Source organism: Condylura cristata, unplaced genomic scaffold (genome assembly GCF_000260355.1).
Source record: "Condylura cristata isolate star-nosed mole 26May11 unplaced genomic scaffold, ConCri1.0 scaffold00038, whole genome shotgun sequence".
Taxonomy (NCBI): domain Eukaryota; kingdom Metazoa; phylum Chordata; class Mammalia; order Eulipotyphla; family Talpidae; genus Condylura; species Condylura cristata.
This window is the reverse complement of record NW_004567139.1, coordinates 91697-119161: the sequence shown is the minus strand read 5'-3', so window position 1 is coordinate 119161 and position 27465 is coordinate 91697. Positions and strand designations below refer to the sequence as shown.

Sequence of the window (27465 nt, the reverse complement as noted above, 5' to 3'; positions counted from 1 at the left end):
GTATCCTCCTTTATATCATATACATAAATTAAAAAGTGCTTTTATGGCTTTTGGTAGTAAAGGATTTTTTAAAACACTAATAATATACAAACCATGGGACCTTCCTAGTGGTACAGGGGTTAAAGACAGCGACCAGCCACTGTAGAACAAGTTCAATCCCTTGCCAAGGAACTAACCACACATGGCACAGCAGACCTCTCCTGTCCTGCCTGCTGCTCCCCTCGGCAGTGTACTTCATCACTCTTGACTATTCTGCTCCCCACTCTGTCTCTGGTGAATCCTCTCACCCTCTACATCTCTGGCCTACACCCCAATGCTTGTATGCATAAATAAATCTTCTTTTAAAAAAGATAAGAAAATACAAACTATATAGGAATATCTAATAACATAAAAATGAGTAAGTCATGAAGGAAAAAATTGAGAAATTTGTGTACATCAGATGTTTTACTTCTGAATGGTAAAAGTTAATACAAAGTTAAGACAAGATTACAAAGAGGGAAAATTTTACAACTGAAATGACAATGAATTAACAATCATAATAAATAATGTGTTCCTACACACTAGTAAAAGAAACACTCAAATAGGTAGCAGATAGATGTTTGAAGCATTAAAAAGAAATCCAAAGAGTCATTAATCATATGAAAAGATATTTAATATCACAATTCAAGAAAAGCAACTTAAGGTATTTTTCTTCCTAGGAAAGATTATAATGATAAAATCCATTATTTTAAGGATATATAGAAACTGGGACTGTTGATAACCTATTAGTAATTATGTCATGACATTTTAATGTGAGCATATCCTTTGATTTGGAATTTATACTTTGGAACTTAACCAAAGAGAAAAGAGTGCAAAAGTACAGAAGTACATAGAAGAACATTCTATGTACAAATAACATTATTTATTGGTTAAATAAATTAATATTACAGAAATGGAGAAATCTATTATGAGTATAGATACATATGCATATATGCCCATTAAACTTTTTAATAATTCTTTTTCACTTCTGAATTGTTGAACTTTCACAATGAGTATGTACCCCTTTATTTAGAAATACTACTTAACATTTTCATTTTAGGGGGGAAAGGTAAAATAAAGGTAAAACCAAACCCATCCTGGAATGACAAAGGAATTTAGTTCTTTAATCAATTAGGAAGGTACTTTTCAACATCAAAACTCCTATCCCACCAAATACAATGGTTAAAATTCAAGCTGCAGGACACTGTGTTAACCCTTCACAATACTCACTATATGGGAGAATGTGTCTCTGCAACCACATTATAAAATTAATCATTCTGTTTATATTCAATAAATATTTGGCAAAGGTTGAAGGAAAATTTTACAACTGAAATTACAATGAATTAACATTGTCATTATAACTTCTGGATATGCAGAAGTTGTCTGTATAACTTGTGGAAATACAGCAGAATGTGTATTTGTATGAACCTACTTTCCCTCAGAAAAACAACTATAGAGAAAGGACAAATATGAATAACAGATAATGAAAATATCAAACTCAGTAAGATAGTAGGAATCTGCCAGGGCACAGTTTAAGAAGATTAAGACTACAGAACCGCCAAGCCCACATTTACCTGTGGGTACCTGCAGATTGTAATTTCCCATTTCTAGGGCACCACAGTGCCAAGTAGGTAAGTCACAGAACAAACCACCCAGGGCAAGGGATTAAGCTTAATAGGGAACCTTTTCAATTTGAAATTGGGCTTCTAAAAAGCTACAATCTGAGAGAAAATATAAACAAGAAAAATGTCCCCTAATCTTAGGTGGCTGCAAGGATTATATAGGTAGGAAGAAGTTACCTTGACAGTACAGAGGGTAGGGTTCTAATAAAAAGTATTAACAATGCAAATCAGTACTATCGGTGTGGGAGAAACAAGCAAACAAAATAAATAAATCATACAAATAAAATGCAAACCACACATTCAGTTATTTAAATAATGTTGGGTTGGTAAAATTGTGCAGGCACTTGAAAGAAGCAAAAAAATTCTCCCTGGAGGAATGCTTGCTCATATCAATCTCCAGGAAATTTCACAAATCTTTTATTTATTTATTTATTTTCAAGAATGAGCAGCACAGAGTAAAAACAAACCCCAAAATAAAAAAACAAAGCGCTGAGCAATAACTATGAAAATAAAAGATAGCAAAAACAAACTGAAAAAACCTCGAACATCAATTATCATTCACAGATTACAAGATAACTATGCCCACTAAATTTTTATAAAAGAACTGAAATTCATGCATGGAACATAAAATCACAAAAATTTAAAATACAATGTGACTAACAAGAAAACAGATAACAATAAAATAGAATTCTGGAATTGAAAGGGAAGAAATTATCCAATACAGAGACAAAAAGTTAGACAATCAGAAAAAGATGAGTCATGATGATAAAGTGACAGTCTAAGGCATGGTTAATTGGAGTATCATAGGAGGAGGAAAGGAAAACAAGGAAAAGACAATATTTAAGATAATGACTAATAAAGATCCAGAAGTGGTACAAAATAGCAACTCAACAGAAGCCAGAAGCGCAACAAATCACAAACAAGAGAAATAAAAGGATGCATTATAGTAAAACTGCAGTGTTCTATTCTGCACAAAAAGAATAGCATAGATGAAGATTTTAAAAGCAGTGAGTGAAGAAAAATTATGTATTTCCAAAGAAATAACAAGTAAAGTTCAGTAGTAACAATAGTAGCCAGAGGTAACAATATACACAATTGTGTTAATATAATGCCAATCTAGAAACATACAAAGCAAGAATATTTTCAAAAATATGGGTAAAATAATGTAATTTAAGCAAACAAAAACACTGAAGAGTTAAACTCCAACAAATACATACTAAAAGAATATTAAAGGAATACTCAAAGTAAAAGGAATTTGACCCGCTTAAACTGCTATGAAAAGCCGTCAGCTTAGGGAAGTAGGGTGTTGGGGCTTTTCCCCCCCTAATTACAGAATCCAAGTATTTGACCCTTCACAGTTTAGAGATGTGCAAAAGTTGAAAGTAAGTTTTATGTTAACTGTGTTTAGCACTCAAAAATAATGCAATCACTGTTGTATATAATGATTCATGAGTTGATCATTCGTAATAATCGACTAAGGCTTTTATTAAAAACAGAAGAGATTAAATCTTGGGTTAAGTCTGGGGTTAAATGGCCACTGTTCAAGATGCATTGATTTTCTTTTTTAGAGTAATAATGAAATTCTACCTAGAATACATAATTGAGTATGTGAATGATACAGTATGTTGTTTGTTTCATGTGCAGAAGATCAAAGCTACTTGGAAGGAGTGTTTACAGTTTGCCAGTAAGCCACAATATTATAATGATTTTATATATCAACAAAGTAGGTTTAGATGGGGGAGGGGGAGTAGAAAGGGGTTTGTGAAGACTTAGTGGGGCCTTGATAGAGAACTTTATAAGCTTCTTTTCCTTAATAAAGACTTGTCTTGCATCTAGCTGTCACTGAAGGCAGTTGTTCCTAAAATTTTTTAAGTGCACCCACAAAACTAGAACATGGAGTTCTTCATTCCCCTCAACTTTAGTTTGCCCAATTATACCTCAATGTGTGGTGGCACCATGACCTGTAGCACAGTGCTCTGGCATTGCATACTCTACACTGACCTGAAGGAGACCTGAGAGTCTTCTCTTCCCAAATTTGAATCACAGCCTTGATGTGGTCTTTCTTGTTTAATGTCCTTGTTTTTAATGTAAATGTGTTTAACTGCTTCTTGATTGTATTGGGTAGCATTGGGATAAGATTTTAACTGGGTATTCTTGAATTGCTTTTACAATAAACCAATTTTATAATTTAAAAAAAAAAAAGGAATTTGACCCTAAGTGTAAAATGCCAGTGGGAACATTATTTAGCTATAAAAAAAGGAATACTGTGCCATCTGCAAAAATGGGTGGGTCTTGAGGGTATTATACTAAGGGAAATAAGTTAGACAAAGACAAATACCACATGATCTCACTTATATATGGAAGCTTGAAATAGAAGCAGAGAGAACAGATAGGTGTTGGCTAGAGGCAAAGGTGTGGAGAGCAGACAAAATGGAGAAAGGGGTCAAGATGTATAAACATCCAATCATAAAATAAAGTTGGGAGATGTAATGTACAACATTGTAACTACAGTTACTACACTGCATATCTAAATGTTGCCAAGAGAATAGATCTTAAAAGTTTCTTATCACAAGAATTTATAATTATATATGAATAATGTTAACTAGCTTTATTATAGTTGTCATTTTGCAATGCATGCCAACTATCAAGTCATTATGGCACATATCTAAACTTCAAATGTTACAAAATGTTACAAATCAATTATACTTCAATTTTTAAAGAAAGATGCAAAAGGAAATAATTATAAAGGAATAAAGCACACTGACAATAGTTTTTTTATGAGATTAAAAAAAGGCAAAATAAAAAAACATAAGTTAACTGCCAGCCCCAAGTCATTATTAGGTTAATGGAGTTAATGCTGTGAGGTCATCATTTATTTGGTAAGGGGATAACTATACTAATAATATCAAAATTTGGCATGTTAAAAATGTACATGGTAATATCTAAGAAAAACATTAGAAAGACTCTAATCAGAAAATGTAAAAATAATTTTTAAAATTAATCCAAATGAAAGAAAATAGGATAGGGTAAATAGAAAACATATAAAAGATGGTGTATTTAAACCCAACATATTGATAATTATTTAAACACTATGATTAATAAAATTCTACTTAGGGTTACATATATGGATGGTCAAACTACTGGACTGTCAGAAAGGTCATAATGCATTTTTTGCTTGAAAAACAGAAAAAATGCATCATAACTTTTCCAATAGTCCAAATAAGGAAAAATAAACAATAAACACAAAAATCAGAGTAGAGAGGCAATGTATGTAGGTTTCCAGGCTACTAGAATATTTTACTTCATGACTGAAGTAATGATTAAGAGCTAAATTTACAATGATTCCTTAGAAATTTTTTTGGTGAAAGGCCAGACAAAAAGTACTTCAGGCTTTTTAGGTCACATGTCATCTCTATCATATATTCTTTGTCTCTCCAACTCTGTAAAAATCTACAATTCATTTCTCAGTTTGTCAGCTAAGGAGCTTACCAACTCCAGCATTAATGTTTTATACATTTTTTTTTGTACTTAAAAGAATATTAAAGAATCACTTAGGGGAGCAAAAGGAAAAGTAAGTCTTTTTCCATTATCCTTTCCTCTCAACAACATTTTGTATCAATATTTATGTCATGCATTTTTTAAAAAAATTGAACAAGTTCTCTCTCCCATGTCAAGTGGGCAAAGTAATTACAAGAATTACACCTTAAGTAATAAGTACTGTAAAAGATAGATAAGAGCAATGAACAACACAAAGCAAAATCCCTGCTCTCGCAGGATTAGCATTCTAGTGAGAGAATATGGGCAACAGATGAAGTGTAGAGTTAAAAATTAAAATATAAAAGTTAAATGCAAATATTAAAATTATACCACACGCCAATGACGGTGATTTGCAGTAATACACAACTACATAGATGGTGCTTGGCAAAGTCATGTTTGAATGAAAGAAAGTAGACACAAGAGTACATACTGCATAATCTTTCATACAAAGTGCAAAAGCAGTCATGTCTTTTTTTCCTTTAGTGTACAGTTAGGTTGTTTCCATATTTGAGAGACCCAAAGCAGACTAGTAGGTTTCAGGAGGTAGGGAGAAGGAGGGGGAGTATCTAGAAGGGAACATAAGGGGGTTTCTGAGGGAGCTCGCAATATTTTGTTTCTTGTGTGGATGTGCAGTTTATGAAAATTCTTAAGTTGTACACTAAAGGAAAAAAATCTGTATCAAAGTATGTCAGGTGGCAATAACTAAGAATGAAAATAAAGCAGGATTAGGCACAAGAGTAGAAAGGTGTGAGGGACTGTTATTTTAGAGAAGTCAATTGACCAAGTCATTTTTAAGCAATAACCTAATGAAGAGATTGCTAATCACGCTGTATCTGGAGGAGACACTCATAAGTATGTTTCACAGTGTTCAAGGAATGTCAAGGCCAGCACTGTGCAGTGGCACGAGGGACAGAGAACATGTGGAGATGTCAGAGTCGGGCAGATGGGTGAGCACAGGACAAACTGAAGTTTCTTAAACCATGTAAACCCAAAAGACAATGGACTAAACCAGTGGAAAGTTTTGGGTAGAGGAGCACCAGGATCTGTCTTACCCTTTTAACAGAATACCCTAGCTAATATATTAAGAACAGGATGAGTCAAGAGTAGACTCAGAGAAACCACTTGGGAGACTAATGCAGAGAGCCAGGACAATAGAAAAAGTGGTAAAATTCTGACATTTCAAAGGAAAAACAGGATTTACTGATGAACATGAGGTTATGACCTGAAAAACTGGATGGGTAAACTTTCATTTCATTAGGACAGAGCAGCCTGCAGGAAGAACAATTTGTTGTTTATCAGTAGTAAAGAGAAGGAAGCCATGAGGTCCTTTTTGGACATTTTCAAGCCGTCTATTAGATATATAAGTGTAAATATTGGGTCCTCCCTGGTGGCCCAGTGTGTTAAAGCACAGCACTATGAAGCTATTGTAGCCACTGCAGTATGAGTTCAATCCCCAGTCAAGGAGGTGACCCACATGGCACAGCAGACCTCTCCTGTTTCATCTGCTGCTCCCCTCTGCAGTGTTTTTCAGTATATGTGCCTGTTCTGATCCCCAATGTCTCTGGTGAATCCTTTCACCCCCATACCTCTGACTGTATCCCAATTCTGTATATATAAACAAATAAATCTTTTTTTTTTTTTAATAAATAAGTGTAAATATCAAGCAGAAAACTGGGTAGGTAATTATTAGGGAGACCTGCATTCAAAGTGAGGGCTGGAAAGTTTATTCAGTCTCAAAGGCAGGTGAGATTACTGATGACTTGGTAAGGTTGTTGTAGGGCATATGAAAGTTCTCTTCTGAAAGTTTCCATTTTCTTGGTAAAATGAAAAAACAAAGCCATCAGCTGAGATCGCAGAGGGGAAAGTGTTGCTAGAAGCTTACAGGGAACATGATACATTCATCTGGAAGTGGGCACTAAGCAAGCACAGTAGGACTGGCAGGTAGGTAGGAGTCCACATGAGATTAATGGTCAGGACCACTCAACATGGATTTTCGTCTCACCACGCTGAGCAGCTTAGCGGCAAGCAAGGGAAAGGCAGAAAATAGATGTAACCACTGGTGGGTTTTTCCAGGCAAGTATGATGGAGCATGAATGGAGGAAGGGATAATTCAGAAATCAGTGACCGTAGCAATGAAGCACAGCTACCAAGTCAGGAAGTTAAAGACTTCAGTGTGAGGGAAAAGAGAAACTAAAGCTTGGTAACGATTTCAACACCTAATACACACTTAGACTAATATGATGATGGGGCAAGTTACCATTCATACAAATGGCAGGAGTGTGTACAGATCATTGTGTATTTTATTTTCAGGCTTCACCTAAAATGATACATACTCATAAGAAAACAAAACAATATTTCAGGAAGAGTAATAGATGACAAAGTGCTACAAAACATATTTGTCCCAAATAGGTAATTCTGAAATCTCATTTAACATTTTTAAAACTTAAGGAAAACAAAGACACAGGCCTCCTCAATAGTTTTCTAACACACTCAAGTGGTTAAACAGATGTTTTTATATTAAACATTTGAAATATGGCATGGGTGATAAAATAGCAAAAATTTCAAGTTCAGTTCATCTTTATAAGTGCTCTAATAATTAGAGCCACTCTAATGAATGCATACTTCTATGAGATAGTAGAGGGGAGGAAGAGCATTTTAAAATACAGTACAGGAAACTACATCACTTAAGAACAGTATTAATCAACTCTGCTAATGCAGAGAAAAGCAACTCTCCTCAACAGGGACTTAGGATGAACACTTGTGATCTTAGGAAAACCCCCTTTCCCCCCCAAAAAAGCCACAGCAACACCTGAGACATCAGTGGATAGAGCATACTCTTGAATATAGTAACAGAGGTCTTGCAGAGTCTTGCCAAATTCCCCAAAGGCGTTCATGCCAACTGCCACAAGAACTACATGATTTCTCAGGATTTCTCAGCTGGCACTAGTGGCATTTTAGATCAGGTAATTATTTGTTATTGGGGAGGGGAGTGAGTGTCTCACAGGCAAAGAACAAACCTCTGCCTAATAGCATAGCATTGGCTTCTCTACTACATCACTGAGTAAACCTTGAAGTTAATCCAAATGCCAAGAGCTGATGGGATTTAAATAATATTTAGTTATAGGAACATATGAACTTTACAAAGAAAAACCTAATGTTTAGATTAGAACCCACTTCCTTCACAAAACAATGGGCTGCATGTTTACAGTAACACATTAGACTATAAGAATAGGTTTAGTTCTTATTACTGATCTCTATTTGAACCTAGAAGGGATTCATAGGTGATACTATGAACTTTTCTCAGTAAGTCCTCTTTCCCCTTGGGTAACTGAGAGAAGAGAAACTTTGCTTGTGTGTCACTGGCTTCTCATCTCCTACAACAGGTGTCAAATTTCTCCAGGTGAATGCTTACCGGTAAGGGATTGGATAAGGAATGTTGCGGTGAGGATCGTGCAACTGGTGGAACACTTCTGCCAGGGCTGGTTCCTGGCCCGCTTCCCCCAGCAAACTGGCCAACAGGGAAAAATGGATATGAATAATTCAAAACAGTACTATGCTTCAGATAAGGAGAGTAAAAGATTAACACACAAACAGCTCTTTATTATACATGGCCCCTTTAAGTCAACACATCTTATGCCAGAGAGAAAATGCCAGGTAAGCCAAATTTTGCTGTCTTTTCAACGAGATTTTTAAGAAGAAGTTCCAGCAGAAATGTACCAAGATAAAAAGAAAATATGGCTAGGAAGCTGAAAGTACACATGGTTTTGAAAGGCCATAGGAAAAGAATGTTTTCCCTTCTTATCTCAAGATACATGAAGCAGGAATACAGGGATACAGTGGATGTTAGCGTTTTCTTTAGTTACCACTAAAGACAAGTTCCACTGGGCTAATGGGAAGAGGACAAAAGAAGAGTTCAAGCCATTCCACTGCAATCTTTGTCAGACACGAAACCTAGTCCGGCCAAAAGAAAAATCACCTCATTTGTGAATTTTTATATCATCACAGAAAGACACATAACAAGCAAATTTAAATTTAGGAAGTCAGCAGTTTCCTCTTATATAGAGAGTTGGGGGGGGCACATTAGACCAATGAAGATGGGGAGCAGAACATAGCAAAGGCAAAATATTGCTTTCTAAAGCCTTAAAAAATGAACAGAGATTAAGATTTTTAAAAATCACTATAGATTTTTTTTCCAAAAATTTAACTTACCTCGAAGTAATCACTAATTTTATGTCCCCTAGGAGTGCCTTTTCCTGAAAACGAAACCAAAGTAAGTATCGACACACATGTAAAGCACCATCCACTAATATACATTATGTATTCAGTAACTGCATGTATTATCAATTCAAGTATCAGCTTTACTTTTAACAAATGAGCCATGCTACCCTTAAGATATATCTTAATTCGCCAGTTGGTCTGTTCTGCTCTCCACTTTGTCTCTGGTGACTCTTCTCACCACCCCAGCACCTCTGGCCTGTACCCCAGTTCTGTGTGCATAAATAAATAAATCTTTAAAAAAAAAAAAAAGCATACATTTTAAGAATAGACACATTTTCCTCCATAACATAAAGGCTTAATAAACAGAAAAATTTGCTTTCTTCCTATGGTTCACTAATCTTTCTTTTACAAATACTTAAAAACTATGCTACAATGATGAGAAAAAAAATAAAAAAATAATCCACACCCCCAACTAAGAGAACAATTAGAAACAAATAGTATATAGTACTAAAGATCTAGTCTGTATCACACATGCACACACAAAAAAACTTCATGTGATCCTGTCACTTGGGACAATTTTCCCCAAGAAAGTAAAAAAGGTTTGCAGAGTAAAGAAAAAATAAGAAAAATGTATAAAAGACTGGGACTTCCATTTCTTGGAATGCAGGCAAGAAGTGAGCAAAACCATTCTATTCTTCCTTTAATTATACAAACTGTTCTTGCTTTATTTATACAAAACCAAACTATCTATTCTTTCTTTAATTAATCTTACTTAATTCTAAGACTTCTAACATTATGTCAGCATATTTACAGATTTATTTCACTGGACACCGATGTTCAATTAAGTAACTGACATGGAAGAAAAGGGGGAGAAGGGGGTAGGCAGTCATGTCAATGAAACTATTTCTGGTCACCTATTATTCACAAATCACAGATTTAAACACAAGACTGAAAACTCCAGTATAAATTCTTGCTTGTACAATGTAGCATTAGTCTGAAGAAAAACCTGTGGTGAGAAGATAGATAACTTACAACAGGGAAAACAGGAGTCCCCAAAGAAGGGACACTGTTTTGTGAAGTGTGTATCAAGCAGTAAGTCTATAATAAACAGTTTGATATTCCCTTAAGATACACAAATCTCTTTTTGTTAGGAGTCCCAATATATTAACTAATTATTTAATGTAAGCTGGAAAATTCTAAGTACAGAAGAATTTAGTATTTTTATTGGTGCGAAATTACTATTACCTTGGCTGGTTTCATATGGTTCAGCTTTTCTTTTCCGGTTTCGCTGGTCATTCTGTTTTTTCTCAGGAGTCTGTTAAATACCATATGCATTACAATTACCGTTTTGTTAAATGTTTCACATTATAAAAAATGGGACACACACACACAAACTACCACATTTTTACGGCAAGTCAACTATTGCCCTGCTCTTGGAGCAAGGTTGTGGAAAGAACCCAACCACCCAGACATCCTAGTAAGCTGCTTGCCACATCAGAGAACTGTCTATATGTCAGGCTTGCTGAAAAGCTTCAATAAGATAATTTTACAATGCAAATGTAGCACAAATAGTAGTAGAGGACAGTTACAGTATTTCTACTTAAAAGAGCTTAACCCAACCTCTTTTTTCCTAAAAAGATGTGTATGATTAATCAGTCGGCTAGAATTTATTTAAAGTTTTAAATTAGAAGTAGGTGATTTGAAGATTTTGAGCCACGTTCATGCAGGTAGTTTATCTGCCTTTAAAACAAAAACGTTCAAATTCTGTTACAAAAATCAGCAAGGCTAAACTGATCCACTTTGTTAAGAACCAACATTGTTAAAATTCAGGGGTACCTATTAGCTAATTCAGTTATTATCAATAGAACCTTGGCAAAAATATTCTTAGAACCTGCCATGGCTCCATTCAGCTGTGCAGACACAGAGAGCACACAACTCAAAGGGGAGTCTGCAGAGACCCTAACAGCATCCCAGATTGTGCAGTTTTCTTTTAACCCAGAATTAAAGAGTGAGAATATAAAAAGTCTTGCAGTGGTGTGGCTCCTTACCTCTACTTCTTTATCACTCAAGGACCCCACGCTGCACAAGCTCTGATTGGAAGACTCACTATTGAGTGGCCCCTGGAAGAAAAAACAAGAAAATCAAAATAAACTAAGATGACAGCAAACCTAGGCAAGAAACCAGTTGACTTTCATGTCTAAATCTAGTAAAAAAGATGCCAGGAGTTCAACTTGAAAACAGTTCATTTCTACACTACAGTGCCCTTGTGTTACAATTCTCTAGTTTCTATTATTTCCATTTCCTTTACAAACTCATTAATTGTGCAGATTTCTCCCTTTGAGACTTCTTCTGCATATAGTTAATTCATTCTTTAAGGAAAATAAGCAGGGGAATCAATTCTCTAGGCGTATTATATCATTTGAGTAATATCTGAAAGTTGCGATGTCAGGAGAATGTTAAGGGGTCCTCATGGGGGTGGTCAGGAGACAATGGGGGGAAATGCTTTCTGAGCCCTTCCTTAAGGAGGTTACTGCTTGCTCAAAAATCAAAATTACAAGCAATTGACCTCTGGCAAAAAAGAATGAGGAGCTCCAGTGAAAGTGGTGAGAATAACAGGAAAAATCAACTGTCCAAAGCCTCTGTTGTTTGGTTCCCTCAGAGCAAAAAACAAATGAAGAAAACAACAACTGTTTGATAAAGTATGTGAAAATTCAGTCTGAAAAGTGAAAGTTTGTGGTATGTGAACCAAAAGTACTGTCTCCCTCCACCCCTGCACCTTACCTAAGCTTCAGACTGCTGCAGCCAAGGACATGGACTCCCAACCCCCTTCCTTCAGCTCTCAGTCTAAAAGGACTTTCTTCCCGAGAGCAGCAGACCTCAAGTTTTTCAGTCAATGAGGCTAAGTCCCAAGTTAAGTGTCACCAAAGGGAGGGACTCCCCTCTGCCCAAATCCTGTCGTGGAACAAGAGTCTCTACCTTAGGCAAGGCACACTGAGGACACTGGGACCAAGCAGCACTTCCACCCCCATCAAGGGATGGTATTCCACCGCAGGAGACAAAGCAAGAAAACACCAGGCTGCTGCCCATGCCCCTCAGACCCCTCCGGAGCGCAGCAATCAGAGCCAGAATGCCACTCGCAGAAAAGCTTGACACTGTCCCTACACCCTGCTCTGGAATCTTGGCTCAGATGTTTTGTTTAGTTGGGGAAAGCAGGAACTCATAATACCAATTCCCTTCCCCGCACGTCCTAACAGAATGTGAGATAGTTTATGTCTAGGAGTGTTTCCAAGAAAAGGGGAGACTGTGGTAAAAGGCAACTGAGAAGAGATTCATGGATAGAGTGAAGACTCAACCTAGATTGTAAGTCAGCCTGGAGAAGCCCCTCCGGGGTCAAACAAATACAAGCAATAAAGCTCAGAAACTCTTCCGAAGAGCTCCAAGTTGTCTGTATTACCATAAGTTTGATGTCGCAGGGCACTGTTACTAGGCAGTTAGAGGAGATTGATGGCTAGAGGTCAAGGGACGAAGGAGCTCTATCAGCCTGTACCAGTACGAGTACCACCCATCCCAGGGTAACCACAGGCAAACCTCAAGCGTGGGTCCCTGAAGAGCATCAACAGTATAACTGGGGCAGCTCGTGAGTATGGAATGAAGGTGTAGAATAGTCACTAAAATAATCCAGTCAGTCTCTAAACAAATAAGCAAATAAATAGCAAGTTCAAGGGCTAAAATGAAAAATCAGTACCAAGAGTTGCTACAATATATCATCTAAAATGACCAGTTTCCAATAAAAAATAATGAACTGTGTGAGGAAGAGGAGGAAAAATAGCAGACAACAGAAATTGCCTATGAGAATAACCAGATATTGAATTTAAAAAAATAATGTTTCAAAATAGTCATTATAAATATGTTCACAGAACTAAAGGGAACCATAAGTGAAGAAGGTATGAATGACAATACTGTATCAAATAGAGCATATCAACACACAGAAATCATGTGTGTGCATGCATGTATGTATATGTAAGGAAGACAAACGGAATTCTGGAGTTGAAACATACAACTGACACTTAAAAACTCACCAGTGAGGCTCAAAAAGTAGAACAGGCAAAAGAAATAATTAGCAAATGTGAAGATAGAGACTATACAAGCTGGAAAACAAGAAATAGGAACAGAAATTCAAAGAAATTGGCAAAGTGTTACAGACAACATCATGCAAGAAAGGAGCAGGAAAACTATTCAGGGCAATAAAAGTTGAAAACTTATCAACTGATTAAAAGTCAGTTAACTTACACATGCAGGAAATTCACTGAACTCAAAGTAAGATAAACACAGAGACCCACAAACAGGCACATCATTCAAAAAATATTCAAAGGCAAAGACAATGGAGAAAATCTTGAAAGCAGAAATACAATGCATTACTTATGAGGGAACTGCATAAGTAAAATTAACTATTGACTTCTGACCAAAATAATGGAAGTCAAGACCGCAGGATAACATACTCAAAGTACTTAAAGAAAAACAAAGTCAACCATGAATCCCCTATGTTGAGCAAAGGATGCTTTCAAAAATGAAGGCAGGGGCCTCCCTGGTGGCGTAACGGTTTGTTAAAACTCAACACTATGAAGCTCTCCTCAGCCACTGCGGCATGAGTTCCACCCCCCAACTCTCACCAGGGAGCTGACACACAAGGTGCAGCAGACCTCTCCTGTCTCCTGCTGTGTCTTGCCCACTGCTCCCCACTCCCATAGCAGTGTGTTTCAGTCTGCCTGTTCTGCTCCCTACTCTGTCTCTGATGAATACTCTCACACACACACCCCACCACCAGTTCTTGTATGCATAAATAAATAAAATCTTTAAAAACAAAAAAGAAGACAAAGGAAAGACTTCGTCAAGCTGACAAAGGGTACCCTGAAAAAACTACAGCTAACATCACACTTAGTGAAAGACTATATCCCCCCCATATCTGGTATAAAAAACAGATATTCATTTTCATCAGTCTATTCAACATTGTACCAAGGGTTCTATTCAGGCAATTAGACAAGAAAAAGAAATACAAGATATTCAGATTGGAAAGGAACAAGTTAAACTATCCCAGTTCATGGATGAAATAATGCAAAAATCCTAAGAGATCCAATAAAATACTATTAGAAATGAGTTCAACTAAGATTGTAGGTTTACAAGATCAATATACAAAATCAATTTTCTTTCTTTTTAAAGCAATTTCATCCCTATAAATTTCATATAACAATCTAAAAATAAAATTAAGACAATTCCATTAGCATCAGAAACAATGAAATACTTGGGAATAAGGAATAAAACTTATACTGTGAAAAGTATTTAAAAAATTATTCTAAGAAATTAAGTATCTGTGAGATAATGAAAATACATATTGGCTTCTGCTCCTAACTCTTACACAGAGCCCCAGAAGTCCTTGTAATTTCGTAAATGAGAACAGGAGTATCCTTTGTTCTATTATTTTGGTCTTTGGCCCTTGGTATATGTATCACCCTATCCTTGGGTGATAGCAGTGTCTTCTGTTTTAAAATGAGGGAACTTTTGATGGGCTCCTGGAAAGACCAAACAAGGATTAGAAGGCTTGAGGTTTTTCAGCCATGCCTCCCATTTTTGTGTGAGTAGGAGAAAGGCTGAAAATAAAATAAAGTTATTGATCAATCATGCACATGTGATGAACCCACCAAAAAAATTGCAATAGTATTAGACTCGGTGGCTTTCCAGGTGAGTGAACACATCGACACCAGGAGGATGCCACACTCCCAAATCCAAAAATAAAAAGTGTCCTTAGTCGGCACTCTCCCAGGCCTCACCTTATACAGCTCTTCATCCAGTTGTTAATTTGTAATCTTTATCACAGTCTTTAATAGACTGGAAAATGTAAATGTTTCCAAGTTCTTGAACCACTCTAGCAAATTAAGTGAACATGAAGAGAGGGTCATAGGAATCTCCAGATGAATATGTTAAGAGAAATAAAAGGATATATAAGCAAAAACTTGGACATAAATGTTTATGGCAGCATTATTTTAAAAAGTCAAAAGGTAGAAACAATCTAAGTGTCCATGAGGTGAAAATGGATACACAAAATCTAACAGATCCATAGTGTGGAATATTATTTGATCATAAAAAGAATGAAGTACTAATACATTTTGTTAAATAAAATAAGTCTGTTTGAATAGATCGTATATGAAATTATTCCATTCATATAAAAAGCTAGAATGGAAAGTGAATTACTAGTTTACTCAAGGGAGGAAAGGGTAGATATAGTGGTGATAGCTAAAGAGTATGGGAGTGCTTTTTAAGGAGATAAAAGTATTCTAAAACTGTCCTGACAGTTATAAGCATGTGAGAATATACTAAAAACTACTTATCTGTACACATGGTAGGCAAGTTATATGGTATATATGAATTAGTCATATGGTATATGAATTATATCTCAATAAAGCTGTTAAATAACAGTTAGTAGGCTTAGTGTCAGAAACAATTTGCATCCCTATTAAGGTATATTAAGAATTCCTTTCACTGTACCTTAAAGCACTATTTTAAAACTATAATTAACACAATATACCAGAATTTCATAGTGAACTACTTGTGAAGCTGCAAAGAGAATAAACTAGGGAAAATAAATCAAAATCATGTATCCTAGTGACATAAATCAAAAGATTGTTTCCAGTGATAGAGTTTCGTGATGAATTAAATGTTTTATTTACAGAAGAATTTCAGAACATTTTAAACTGATTGTTTCTATGGCCATTTTTTTAAAATTCTGTTCATTTAATATCTTTATGGTGACCATTATGATGCCTATATTTCCTGAAACCATAATTAAACTATATACTAAATTTTAAACCACATACTTTAATTCTCCATTTACCCACCATGTCCCTCACTTTCAAAAGAAAATGGTTTAAGTATGATGAATAAAGACAAAAGAGAACTGAAGACCCTATTTCTTATTAGTAATTATTAAAATAAACTACAAAGTATTCACAACAGTGGCATACACTATAGAGTTTGAAATACCAATGCAAGAGCAGAAGGAACCTTGTGGTTCCTTGAGTATGTGTCTAACCAAAAGGAAAGGGGATTTAGAATTATTGAACCCTCACTTCCCCTGTCTTTTTCTGAAGCACAGCATTTGAAATTACTATAAATCATTACATTAAATTTAATTAGCAGGGATTGATGACATACATTCCCTGTTGCAAAACAACATACTATTTAGTAAAAGGGAGCCAAACAAAGGATTTTATGAAAAATGAATGCTATATTTTAAAAATTTTACTATCATAAAAAAATGTTAAAATAAATTAAGAGGGTAAACGTCTTAGTTAAACTCACAATATGCCTCTCAATAGCAAAACCAGTCATAAAGGTTTATAAACTAAACCCAGAAATTGAATATGGATTATATAGCAAATAATCAAGTGCTTTTTCAAATCTATTCTTATCAGTTATAAATTTTCCTATTTGTTGCATCTTTTTAACTAAGGTACTTCATTCCACTGAACCGTTATTTTTTCTAATCATCTTTCAGTTTACTCCTTCTGATTTGGTGACCTAGCTATAAAAGTCACAGCACTGCAAATAAAAAGCTTATATCTTATTTTCCACAGCTGATATCTACTTGTTCCTATCTCACTGCACTGAATGAAACATTTATTGTAGAGAACACTGTTTTGTTCTTTTACATGCTAACTCCTCTACTGTTTTACCATTAAAAACTGTCTAAAGATCTCAAATGGCTAAAACAATTTTTAAAGGAACAACATTTGGAGGTCTCCCACTTCCTGATTTTAAAATTTATTACAAAACAGTGTGTCACTGGCATATAGAAAATCAAATAGAGTAGAAAGACCAGAAATAAATGCGCACATAAAAGGGACCAAATGGGTTTTTCTTTCTGTTTCCATTTTTTTCTTTGCTGATTAGTTTTGAGATATAACTGACATAATAGTTCTCTTAAGGTGATATACTGACTTGACATAAAATGATTTTTATATAACATTGCTAAAACATTTCAAACAATGTTGGTAAAATTGGATATTCACAAGTAGAAGAATGAAGATGGACGCTATCTAATACCAGATAAAAAATTAACTCAAAATGGATGATAATGAAAGACGGGAAACAAAACAAAAAATAAACTGGACTATATCAAAATTTAAAGCCTCTTGCACAGTAAAAAGGCAACTCATAAAATCACAGAAAACTGCAAATTTCGTATAGTAATAAAGAACTAATAAATACCTAGAAATTAACAATAACCCAATTTTTAAAAATTGGCAATGACCTTGAATAAACACTATCCCAAAGAAGATATACAAATGATCAAGAAGTGCATTAAAAGGTACAACATCATGGCCCTCCCTGGTGGCGCAGTGGGTTAAAACACTGCACTAAGAAGCTAAAAGCCACTTCCGCATGAGTTCGATTCCCGCCGGCCCCCAGAGGTGACCACATGGCGTGGCAGACCTCTCCTGACCCACTCATTGCTCCCCTCAGCAGTGTACTTTGATCATCTGCCTGTTCTGCTCCCCACTCTGTCTCTGGTGAAGCCTCTCACCGCCCCTGAGCCTCTGACCTATACCCCAGTTATGTATGTACAAACAAATCTTTAAAAAAAAAAAAAAAAGGTACAACATCATAAACACCAGGTAAATGCAAATCAAAATCACAGTGCGATAGCACAGCACCTCCTATCCTTTAGGATGGCTACTATATAAAAAAGAAGAGTGAATACAGGCAAGGACATGGGGAAATTGGAATCCCTGTGCACTACTGGTTGAAATGTAAAATGGAAAAGCCACAATGGAAGTTATTATGTTGGTTCCTCAAAAAGTTAAAAATAGAACTATATGATATATAACAACTGCATTTCTGGATATATGTAACAGACCTAAAAGTAGGATCTCAAAGAGAAATATACATTTCCACCACCCGTATTTATAGCAGCATTCATTATTCTTAACAGCTAAAAAATAGGAGCAACTTAAATGTTTAAAATAGAAAAATGGGTAGAGGAAATGTGGTTTATCTATACAATATAATATTACCTGGCCTTTACAAGGTTTACAAGGCAGGAAAACCTAGTAAGTTACCAAAAGAATGGACCTTTAAGATATCCTACAGGAAAGATATGCTATGTGAAATAGGCCCATGCTTAAAAGGCAAGTACTGCATGGTTCCACCTATATAAAATACATAGAACAGTCAATTTCACAGTGACAGAAAGCAAATTGGTAACTGGCAGGAGTTAGAGGGGAAGAGTACGGAGTTGTTGTTTAGTAAATTTAGAGATTCAGTTTTGGAAGATGAAAAGAGCTCTTGAGACTGGGAAGCAGAACAGGCAGAGTGATGAAATACACTGCTGAGTATTTCCTGCTGGGGAGCAGCAGGAGGGTCAGGAGAGGTGTGCTGCGCCATTTGGTCACCTCCCTGGCCGGGCTCTAACTCGTGCTGAAGCAACTGCTGCTAGCTTCACAGTCCTGCGCCTTAACCTGTTGTGCCACCAGGGAGGCCTCTACATTAAAATTTCTTATAATTGTTTGTTTTTTTTTTAATTAGAACATAGGAATCAATATTTTATTCAATGCATTTTAAAAGGTATTAATTTATTTACTTGCTATAATAATAATAAGTCAGGCTTCTAATTAAGTTTAATTCTCACAACTAGCACAATTAGACCCAAAAAAGACCCAATGTTGGTTTTTGAGAAAGATACAAAAGCAATACAATCGCCTTTTTAACAAATGACTCCTGAGCAATTAAGACATTCATAAATGAAAAAATATGAACCTTGAGTTAAACCTCACATCCTTATTAAAAAAAGAAATTAAAAATGAAGCAAGACAGGCCCTCCCTGGTGGCGCAGCGGGTTAAAGCACTGCACTGAAAAGCTAAAGCCACTTCCGCATGAGTTGGATTCCCGCCTGCCCCGGAGGTGACCACATGGTGTGGCAGACCTCTCCTGACCCGCCCACTGCTCCCCTCAGCAGTGTGCTTCATCGATCTGCCTGTTCTGCTCCCCGCTCTGTCTCTGGTGAATCCTCTCACCCTCCGCATCTCTGGCCTGTACCCCAGTTCTGTACAAATAAATAAATAAATATTTAAAAAAAAAATGAAGCAAGACATTAAACATAAAACTTAAAACCTTTAACAAGCAAAACATCCTTTAACAGGTGGATGGTTAAATAGACTGTGGTATATCCATAATATAGATAACTGCTCACAACATAAAGGAATGAATGATTTATGGGTGATGTACTAAAGAAAAAAGTCTCAAAAGGTCATAAACTATATCATTATCTCTGTGTGTTTACATTTGTTGAACTAACAAATCTAGAAGTGGAAAACAGACGAGTGGTTGTCAGCAGTTAATGTTACAAAGGAGAGAGAACTGAAAACAGCAGCCAGAGAGCACCTTGAGTCTGCAGGCAGCTCTGCATCTTGTCTTTGGTGGTGGTTTTAAAAGCTACACAAGGGACACAAACCGCAGGAAGCACACACACAAAGGAAATTTGAATGAATTCTGCCAAAATCCTGGTTTTGATATTATATTATAATTACTCAAGGTGATCACACTAGGGGGAGAGGGACACCTTTTATTTTTTGCAACTTTCCATGAATCTGTGATTGCTTTTAAATTAAGACCTTGTGTTTTTAAAGATTTTGTATTTTTTGTTTTATTTGCTGCTCTTAAATAATAATGATAACTAGTATTTAGGAAGCACTTACTTCATGGGCCAGGTATTCTATGTCATTATATTTAATCCTGGTAACAACCTGTTAATAGATTCTACCATAAACTCCTAAAATTTATATCCTGAAACCCTAACCAACCTAGTAGCACAAAACATATATGAAGATAGGGTCTTCCAAGGCTAAGTGAATTAAAATGAGGTCATTAGGGTGTGCCACAATCTAATATGACCTTGCAAAAAGAGGAAATTAGGACAGAGAAAAACAACATGCATGCACAAGCAGAGGACAGAGCAAGGAGGAGGCAGGGCTGCCTGCTAGCCTCAGAATAACACAACCTGCTGACATTTTGGACTTCTAGCTTCCAGAATTGTGAGAAAATAAATTTCTGTTGTTTCAGTCACATAATGTGTTATTACAGTCTAGCAAACTAATATATAACCTTGAAAGAGAATTGCTATTGTTGGCCTTTATAGATTAGAAAACTGCAAAACAAGTTTAGTAAACTCCCCAGTCACATAGCTGGTAAGAGGTAGAGCCAGAATCTGAGCTTGCATGATTTGGCTTCAGATATGCACTCCTAGTCATAGTAAAGAATTTTTGAAATAATGTCTTCTTGTCTAAACACTCAAGATGAATTATCTGAAACAAAAAAAAATATGGAATTATCTCCTGTGACCTTTTACTAATGCTTATTTTGAATTTAAATATCTATCATTAAGTGAAATTATCTACTCACAATATGTCTATCTCCAGGCTTCTCTCTTTGTGGGGACTCCCCTTCATTTTTCCCTTTATTTTTTTTTAAAAGATTTGTTTATTTTAAAGACATTTATGTATGCATACAAGAAGTGGGATATAGGCCAGAGGTGTAGGGGATGAGAGGATTCACCAGAGACAGAGAGGGAGCAGAACAGACCGAGCTACTGAAATACCCCCCTGAGGGGAGCAGAGGGGAGACAGGAGAGGTCTGCTGTACCATGTGGGTCACTCCCTGGCTGGGGATAGCTTCATAGTGCTGCACTTTAACCCCTTTTGTCACTAGGAAGGCCCCATGTTCCCCTCTGTTTCCTATATTTCTAACCATGAATTAATTAATTCCTGTTCTGTTTTAGCAAGTATTTATTGCTTCTGTTTTTATTACTTTTCCCCCTCTTCTGGCTTTTTTACTATTTATAAAACCCTAAACTGAATGGCAAATTCATGTATGTTAAGTATTTATTTCATATATGATATTTCCTAAGTATAACAGTGTATTACCTGATATCTGATATACAATCACTATTTAGGAGAATATTTACTAACACCTTAAGTTACTGGGGTAGAAAAACTGTTCCTTCAAGGAGTTGCCTCAGGCTCAAGAGAAGCTACTAATAACTTTCTAAAAAGTGAAGTGTAAGAATCTTCAGTAAAAGTTCCATTTTTTTGTGAGAACATTTACATTATCCTTTTTCTTGCTAATCACTTTAAAAAAAACAACTGAACCATTTTTTTAAAAGTTTTTTTAAAGAAGTATGGTTTATAAAAGTAAACTAAAAGTTTTAATATACTTAAAATGTACTTTTGGGAGGTGCTTACAAATACTTCAGGGACAAGCCTAAAGAAAACTTTGTATAAACACATGAAAACTAAGGCTAAGATTATAAATACTGACATATAAGCCTCTAGCACATGAGTAATGTTCCTATAAAACTAAGTAAAATTATACTTTTAAAAGTTCATATATCAACATTTGTTGACTTTCTAAACTCTTCATTTTTCTCCTGTACTACACCTGAGACCACAGCACAGAAGCTAAAACTGACTGAATATAAAGAAGCACAGCGGGGCCAAACTACCTGAAATGGCAATGCAACACTTCATTAAAGGTTGAATCTAGGGCCTCCCTGGTGCCCAAGTGGTTAAGTCTCAGCACTAAGAAGCTGTCTGCAGCCAGCCTGAGCCTGACCCCCTGGCTGCCTGGGGAGCGGGGACCTCTCCAGTGTCACCACCCCTCAGCAGTGTATTTTAGTCAGTCTTCCAGTTCTGCTCCCTACTCTTGTTTCTGGTGAGTCCGCCCTCTCTCCCATCCTACCTCTGGCCTATATTCCAGCTCTTGTGTACATAAATAAACCTTTAAAAAATATAATTAAAAAAATAAAGGATGGACCTAACATAAAATTAAAATTAGGCCTGTACCCAAATTCTGAATGCATAAATAAGTAAATCTTAAAATTAAAAAAAAAGTCAATTTCCTTTAATCAACTGCAGGATTTAGAGCCCATTAAATGATGAGACTTCTTAAGGATGCTATCATGCTACCAAAAATTTACAGCTTATCTTTCCCCCAGCCTTTCCCCAAAAGGACTTATGGTCCTTCACTAGGGTAACCGTGCATTGAGAGAAAGGATATAATCAAAGATTTTGAAGAATTACCAAAAGCTGACTCTGACTAACACCAATTCCTGCCTGCTCCACCATCACTGTGGTTGGTCCACCAGTCAGATCAGATGCTCATGAAAGGTCAGGTGATCAATGAAGTTTCAGCACATCTGTAGGTTCAGTAAGCCCCTGAGCCTGTTTTGTGATTCCCACCCCAAGTTTTAAATTGCATAACTAGAAATGACACCCACTTAGCAACTGGGATAGAATCCCCCGCATTACGTCCACAACCTTTCCAGGTTAGCAGATTGTATGTGGTGCATATAATGATACACGTTTAACTTACAAAAGCATCCTCAGAAACACTCCTCTCAAATGAGAAAGTTTTTTTAAAAGAAATTTGACTTATTTAAAACCTGACAGTACTGTTACACTCTAGCCTAATACAATTTTTATTACTAGAAGCACCAAGGTAACTGAAGTACTTCTTTTACTATAACCAACCTTGACTCCAAATCGGTTAACTAATCTAGAAAACCAGAAGAAATGCTCAGTTGAATCACTGGCTTAACTTTAATCATAACAGTAGCAAGCGCAATTGGGTGGCACAGATATAATAATGAGATCAATTTATGACTTTCATTTAATTATGACCAAAAATTGAGTGATCTTAATGACTTTGTGTTTTAGTAAACAAAGAAAACATTGCAGTAAATTGTCAAGAAAACCCTTAACTAATATGAATGACTTTTAGTACTATTTCTGTCATGTCAAAACTAATAATATACATTTCCAGAGAACAAACAAGTCTAACAATAACAAGAAGACATCCTTTTAACTGTCTCCTCTCCTGGCAATCTGCTTATGAAAGTTTACAGAACTCAGTCCAGATGTGGTGCATATAACCAAAAAGACAAACATCAACATGTGTTGGCAAAGATACAAAAAACTTAACCCTCATACATTGCTGCCAGTGATACAAAATGGTGAGGCTGTTTTGAGAGTCTGGCAGCTCCTCAAAAGGTTACATTGATCACTAAAAAAAAGTAGACACATACTTGTTTTGTAAACTAGGGCCAGCCTTTAACAGAGCCATCTCTTAACAGTAAAACCCGTGAACATACCAAGGGAAATAAAAACATGTGCACAGCAACACATGTACATGAATGCTCACAGCAGTATATATAACAGCCAAAAATGCAAACAATCCAAATCCTGGGGTGGACAAATGGGCTTTTGTTATACACAAATGGAATATTATTTGGTATAACAAGAAATGACGTTCTGATGTATGCCGTAACATGAACGAATCTTGAAACCATGATGCTAAAGTGAAAGGAGTTGGTCACAAAGACCACATACTGTTTATGTAATAAACACATTCCTTTTATGAAGTATTCAGAACAGGCAAATCTAGATTAGCGTTTCACCTTACTTAGGGAGATGGGTGTTTTAAAGGAGCCAGCTAAGGGCTGCAGCTTTCTTTAAGGGGATGAAACTTATCTATGTCTGTGGTAATAATTGCACTATTCTGTAAATAAATTAACAGCCCTGAATTGGACTATGTCAGTGAATGCATGATACATAAAGTATATCTCAATCAAGATGTTAAAAAGATCCAATGCAAGTCACCTTACATATTGCGATATCTATATAGATCTTAAAATTATCTTCTGAGTAAAAATAAACAAGTTGCAGAATAATAAATGTATGATTCAATTTTTATAAAAAAAATACACCAAAAAAGACTGCATTTTTTTATATGAGTAAAATATGCACTGCAAATAGGGAAGCAGTTTAAAATCTAGATAGATAAAAACTTCTCAGAGCAATTACAGTTCCCATTATTACACATTCATGTATCCCTTATATAACTGAAAATTAATCGCTAAAAAATAAAACCCTAAGGAATATGACGATAACTTCATTAAATATAGAAGTATTAGTATATAGACTACTACTTACTTCATTATAAGGCTTATAATTTATGCTGTTTCAGCCTTTAAAAAATACTCTCCTTCACAGATTAAAAACTACAAAAATCAACATTTATTTACACAGAAAAGAGAAGCTACACAATATCCTAGAGCACGTTCACAGTAAAGATGACAAAGATGTGGTCATAACAACAAAAACATAAAGATTAACATAATCTAGATTTTAAATATCTAAGAAGTATATAACATTGAAGAAAGTTCAATAACCAGTAGGTTTATGTTTCCAGTTTTTTTTTTTTAAGATTTGTTTATTTACGCATACAAGAGCTGGGGGGGGGGGGGTGTATGAGATGATTCACCAGAGACAGTGGACGGCAGAATAGGCTGACTGAAATACACTGCTGAGGGGAGCAGTGGGCAAGACAGGAGAGGTCTGCTGCGCCATGTGTGTCAGCTCCCATGTGGGTCAGCTCCCTGGCAGGGGATCTGGGAGTGGAGATGAACTCATGCAGCAGTGGCTGGGGATAGCTTGACATTCCTGAGACTTTAACCCCTGCGCCACCAAGGAGGCCTTAAAGCCATTTTTAAACTGGTATCTTGACATACCCATTATGAGGAGTACCCTAAGTTATAATACTGAGAGTTTGTTTTTTCTTCTGACTGATTTACTTTTAAAATAAAGACAAAATAAAATAAAGACAGATTCAGAACACTACAAAAATTAAACTCATTTACTTGCTTTTCCTGGATGGGATGGCCCAGGGGTGTGACCAAATGAAAAATGACTGAAAACAGGTGGTACTAACAATTTAAGTCAGACAGATGTGGGACTGCAGCAGTGAATGAGACTAGGCAAATCAAATCACTTAAGCTCTATGAGCTCTGGTCTTCTCATCTTTGATAAAAGAGGAAAAACCACCCACCTTAGGGATATTGCAAACATTAAATAAGATAATACTATGTATTGGGGAGAGGAGTGCCTAAAATATTGCTGGCATTCAATTAAGATTAGTACCTCTTCCCCACTATTTGGAAGTATGGGAGGACAGGCACCCACCACCCCTTAACATGAAACTTAAAACAAACCAGCAGTTTTTTTTTTTTAAAGGTTTATTTATTTATTCGTACAGAACTGGGGTACAGGCCAGAGATGCGGAGGGTGAGAGGATTCACCAGAGACAGAGTGGGGTACAGAACAGGCAGATAGACGAGGTGCACTGCTGAAGGGAGCAGCGGGCGGGTCAGGAGAGGTCTGCCACACCATGTGGTCACCTCCGGGGCAGGTGGGAATCGAACTCATGCAGAAGTGGTTTAAGCTTCTCTGTACTGTGCTTTAACCCGCTGCGCCACCAGGGAGGGCCCTAAACCAGCAGTTTTAACCACCCTATAAGCTGCCTACCATAGATTACAAAAAAAAAAAGGGGGGTGGGGGGGAAGCTTACCATACAGAAATCACACTATTTACCAACAAATCACATTTAAATCTAACGAGTTCTCCTGGGTTCAGCACAGAGTTAAAGACAGAGCTATCAAGCTATTACCAGCCACTGCAGCAAAGGTTGATCCCAGCCACCTGCCTACCAGGAAACTGACCCACATAGAGTAGAAGACGTCTCTGTCCAGCCTGCTGCTACCCTCAGCAGTGTATTTCAGTCCATGCACTTTTCCGGTTTCCCACTCTATCTCTGGTGAATCTTCTCACCCCTCACACATGTATCTATAGCCTACAACCCCAGTTCTTGTATGCATAGATCAATAAAATAAATCTTTTTTTAAAAAAATTCACATACTATGCATGAACTCAGTTAGTAGTTTTGTAACATATTTACAAAACCTGTATGCATAAATAAATCTTTTTTTTTTTAATATTAAGCCCAAACTGGAAAACTCAGCACCCTAAAGCTATTTTTCCCTTCAATCTCCATGAGATTACAAATTCCATGAGGGCAGGGATCCTCTTTTTTATTCTCTTCTACTTATCACTGTAACCTTTTCCTTTTTAATTTATTTTTTATGCAATAAATACTGGGGAGCAGGCCCAGAGGTGCAGAGGTGGTGAGAGGACTCACCAGAGACAGAGCTGGGAGCAGACTGATTAAGTGCGCTGCTGAGGGGAACAGTGGGCAGGACAGGAGAGGTCTGCTGTGCCTTGTGGTCAGATCTGGGGCGGGGCCAGCTTCACAGTGCTGTGCTTTAACCTGCTGCACCACCAGGGATGGCGGTCCCACTGTATCTGTCACAAACTGCATATCTAATAAAGGTGTGCTCATAAAAAATTAATGTTCTTTTTTCCTTTGTACCTCAATGTCCCTCATGGAAGACAAGGTCCCTACTGTTATATAAGAAACTAAGAAACATTCTCACAAGTCTTTTTTGGGGGAATGTCTTATATTTATACCATTTAATGCTATTGTAAATGGTACTGATTTTTAATTTTTACTTTATAACTGCACGTTGTTATTATACAGAAGTACAACTGGTTTTCAAAAGCTGATTTTGTATCCTAGCTAAATTCCAGTTGTTTTTAGATTAGTTACAATCTGTCAGCACACATTATTTGCATGCATATGTAAAATATTACTAAAGGGGCCTCCCTAGGGGCACAGGGGTTAAAGTATTACGAGCCACTGCATCATGAGTTGAATCCACAGCCAGGGATCTAGTCCACATGGCACAGCAGACCTCTCCAGTCTTGCCTGTTGCTCCCCTCAGCAGAAGGGGAGTATATTTCAGTAGACCCGCCTGTTCTGCTCCACACTGTGGAGCTTATACACACCTGGCAAATCCTTACACACACACACCTCTGGCCTACACCCTAGTTTTTGTATGCATAAATAAATAAAAATAAGTCTTTTTAAAATTTACTGAAGACATCTAAAAAAAAGTTTACTTTTCCTTTCCTACCTATAAATTTATTCTTTTTACTTGCCTTATTGCACCAGGCTAGGGCTAAGGCCTTCAGATCACACTGAAGTGAATGAATCTCCTTAACTTGTTAGAAACGTTAGGTTAAAAGCATTCAATCTGGTCCTCCCTGGTGGTGCAGCAGGTTAAAGCAC

General features: G+C 36.4%; 1 protein-coding gene across 1 annotated transcript in view; it reads right to left on the bottom strand.

Moving 5' to 3' along the window:
- Positions 1–27465, bottom strand: part of TLK2 (tousled-like kinase 2) — a 103524-nt gene that overhangs the window by 51412 nt on the left and 24647 nt on the right. Inside the window, exons 3-6 of the mRNA XM_012732976.1 lie at positions 11444–11515; positions 10641–10710; positions 9387–9430; positions 8590–8685 (exon numbers count right to left, since the gene is read on the bottom strand). Coding sequence (XP_012588430.1) covers positions 8590–8685; positions 9387–9430; positions 10641–10710; positions 11444–11515 — 282 coding nt within the window. The remainder of the gene's footprint in view (positions 1–8589; positions 8686–9386; positions 9431–10640; positions 10711–11443; positions 11516–27465) is intronic.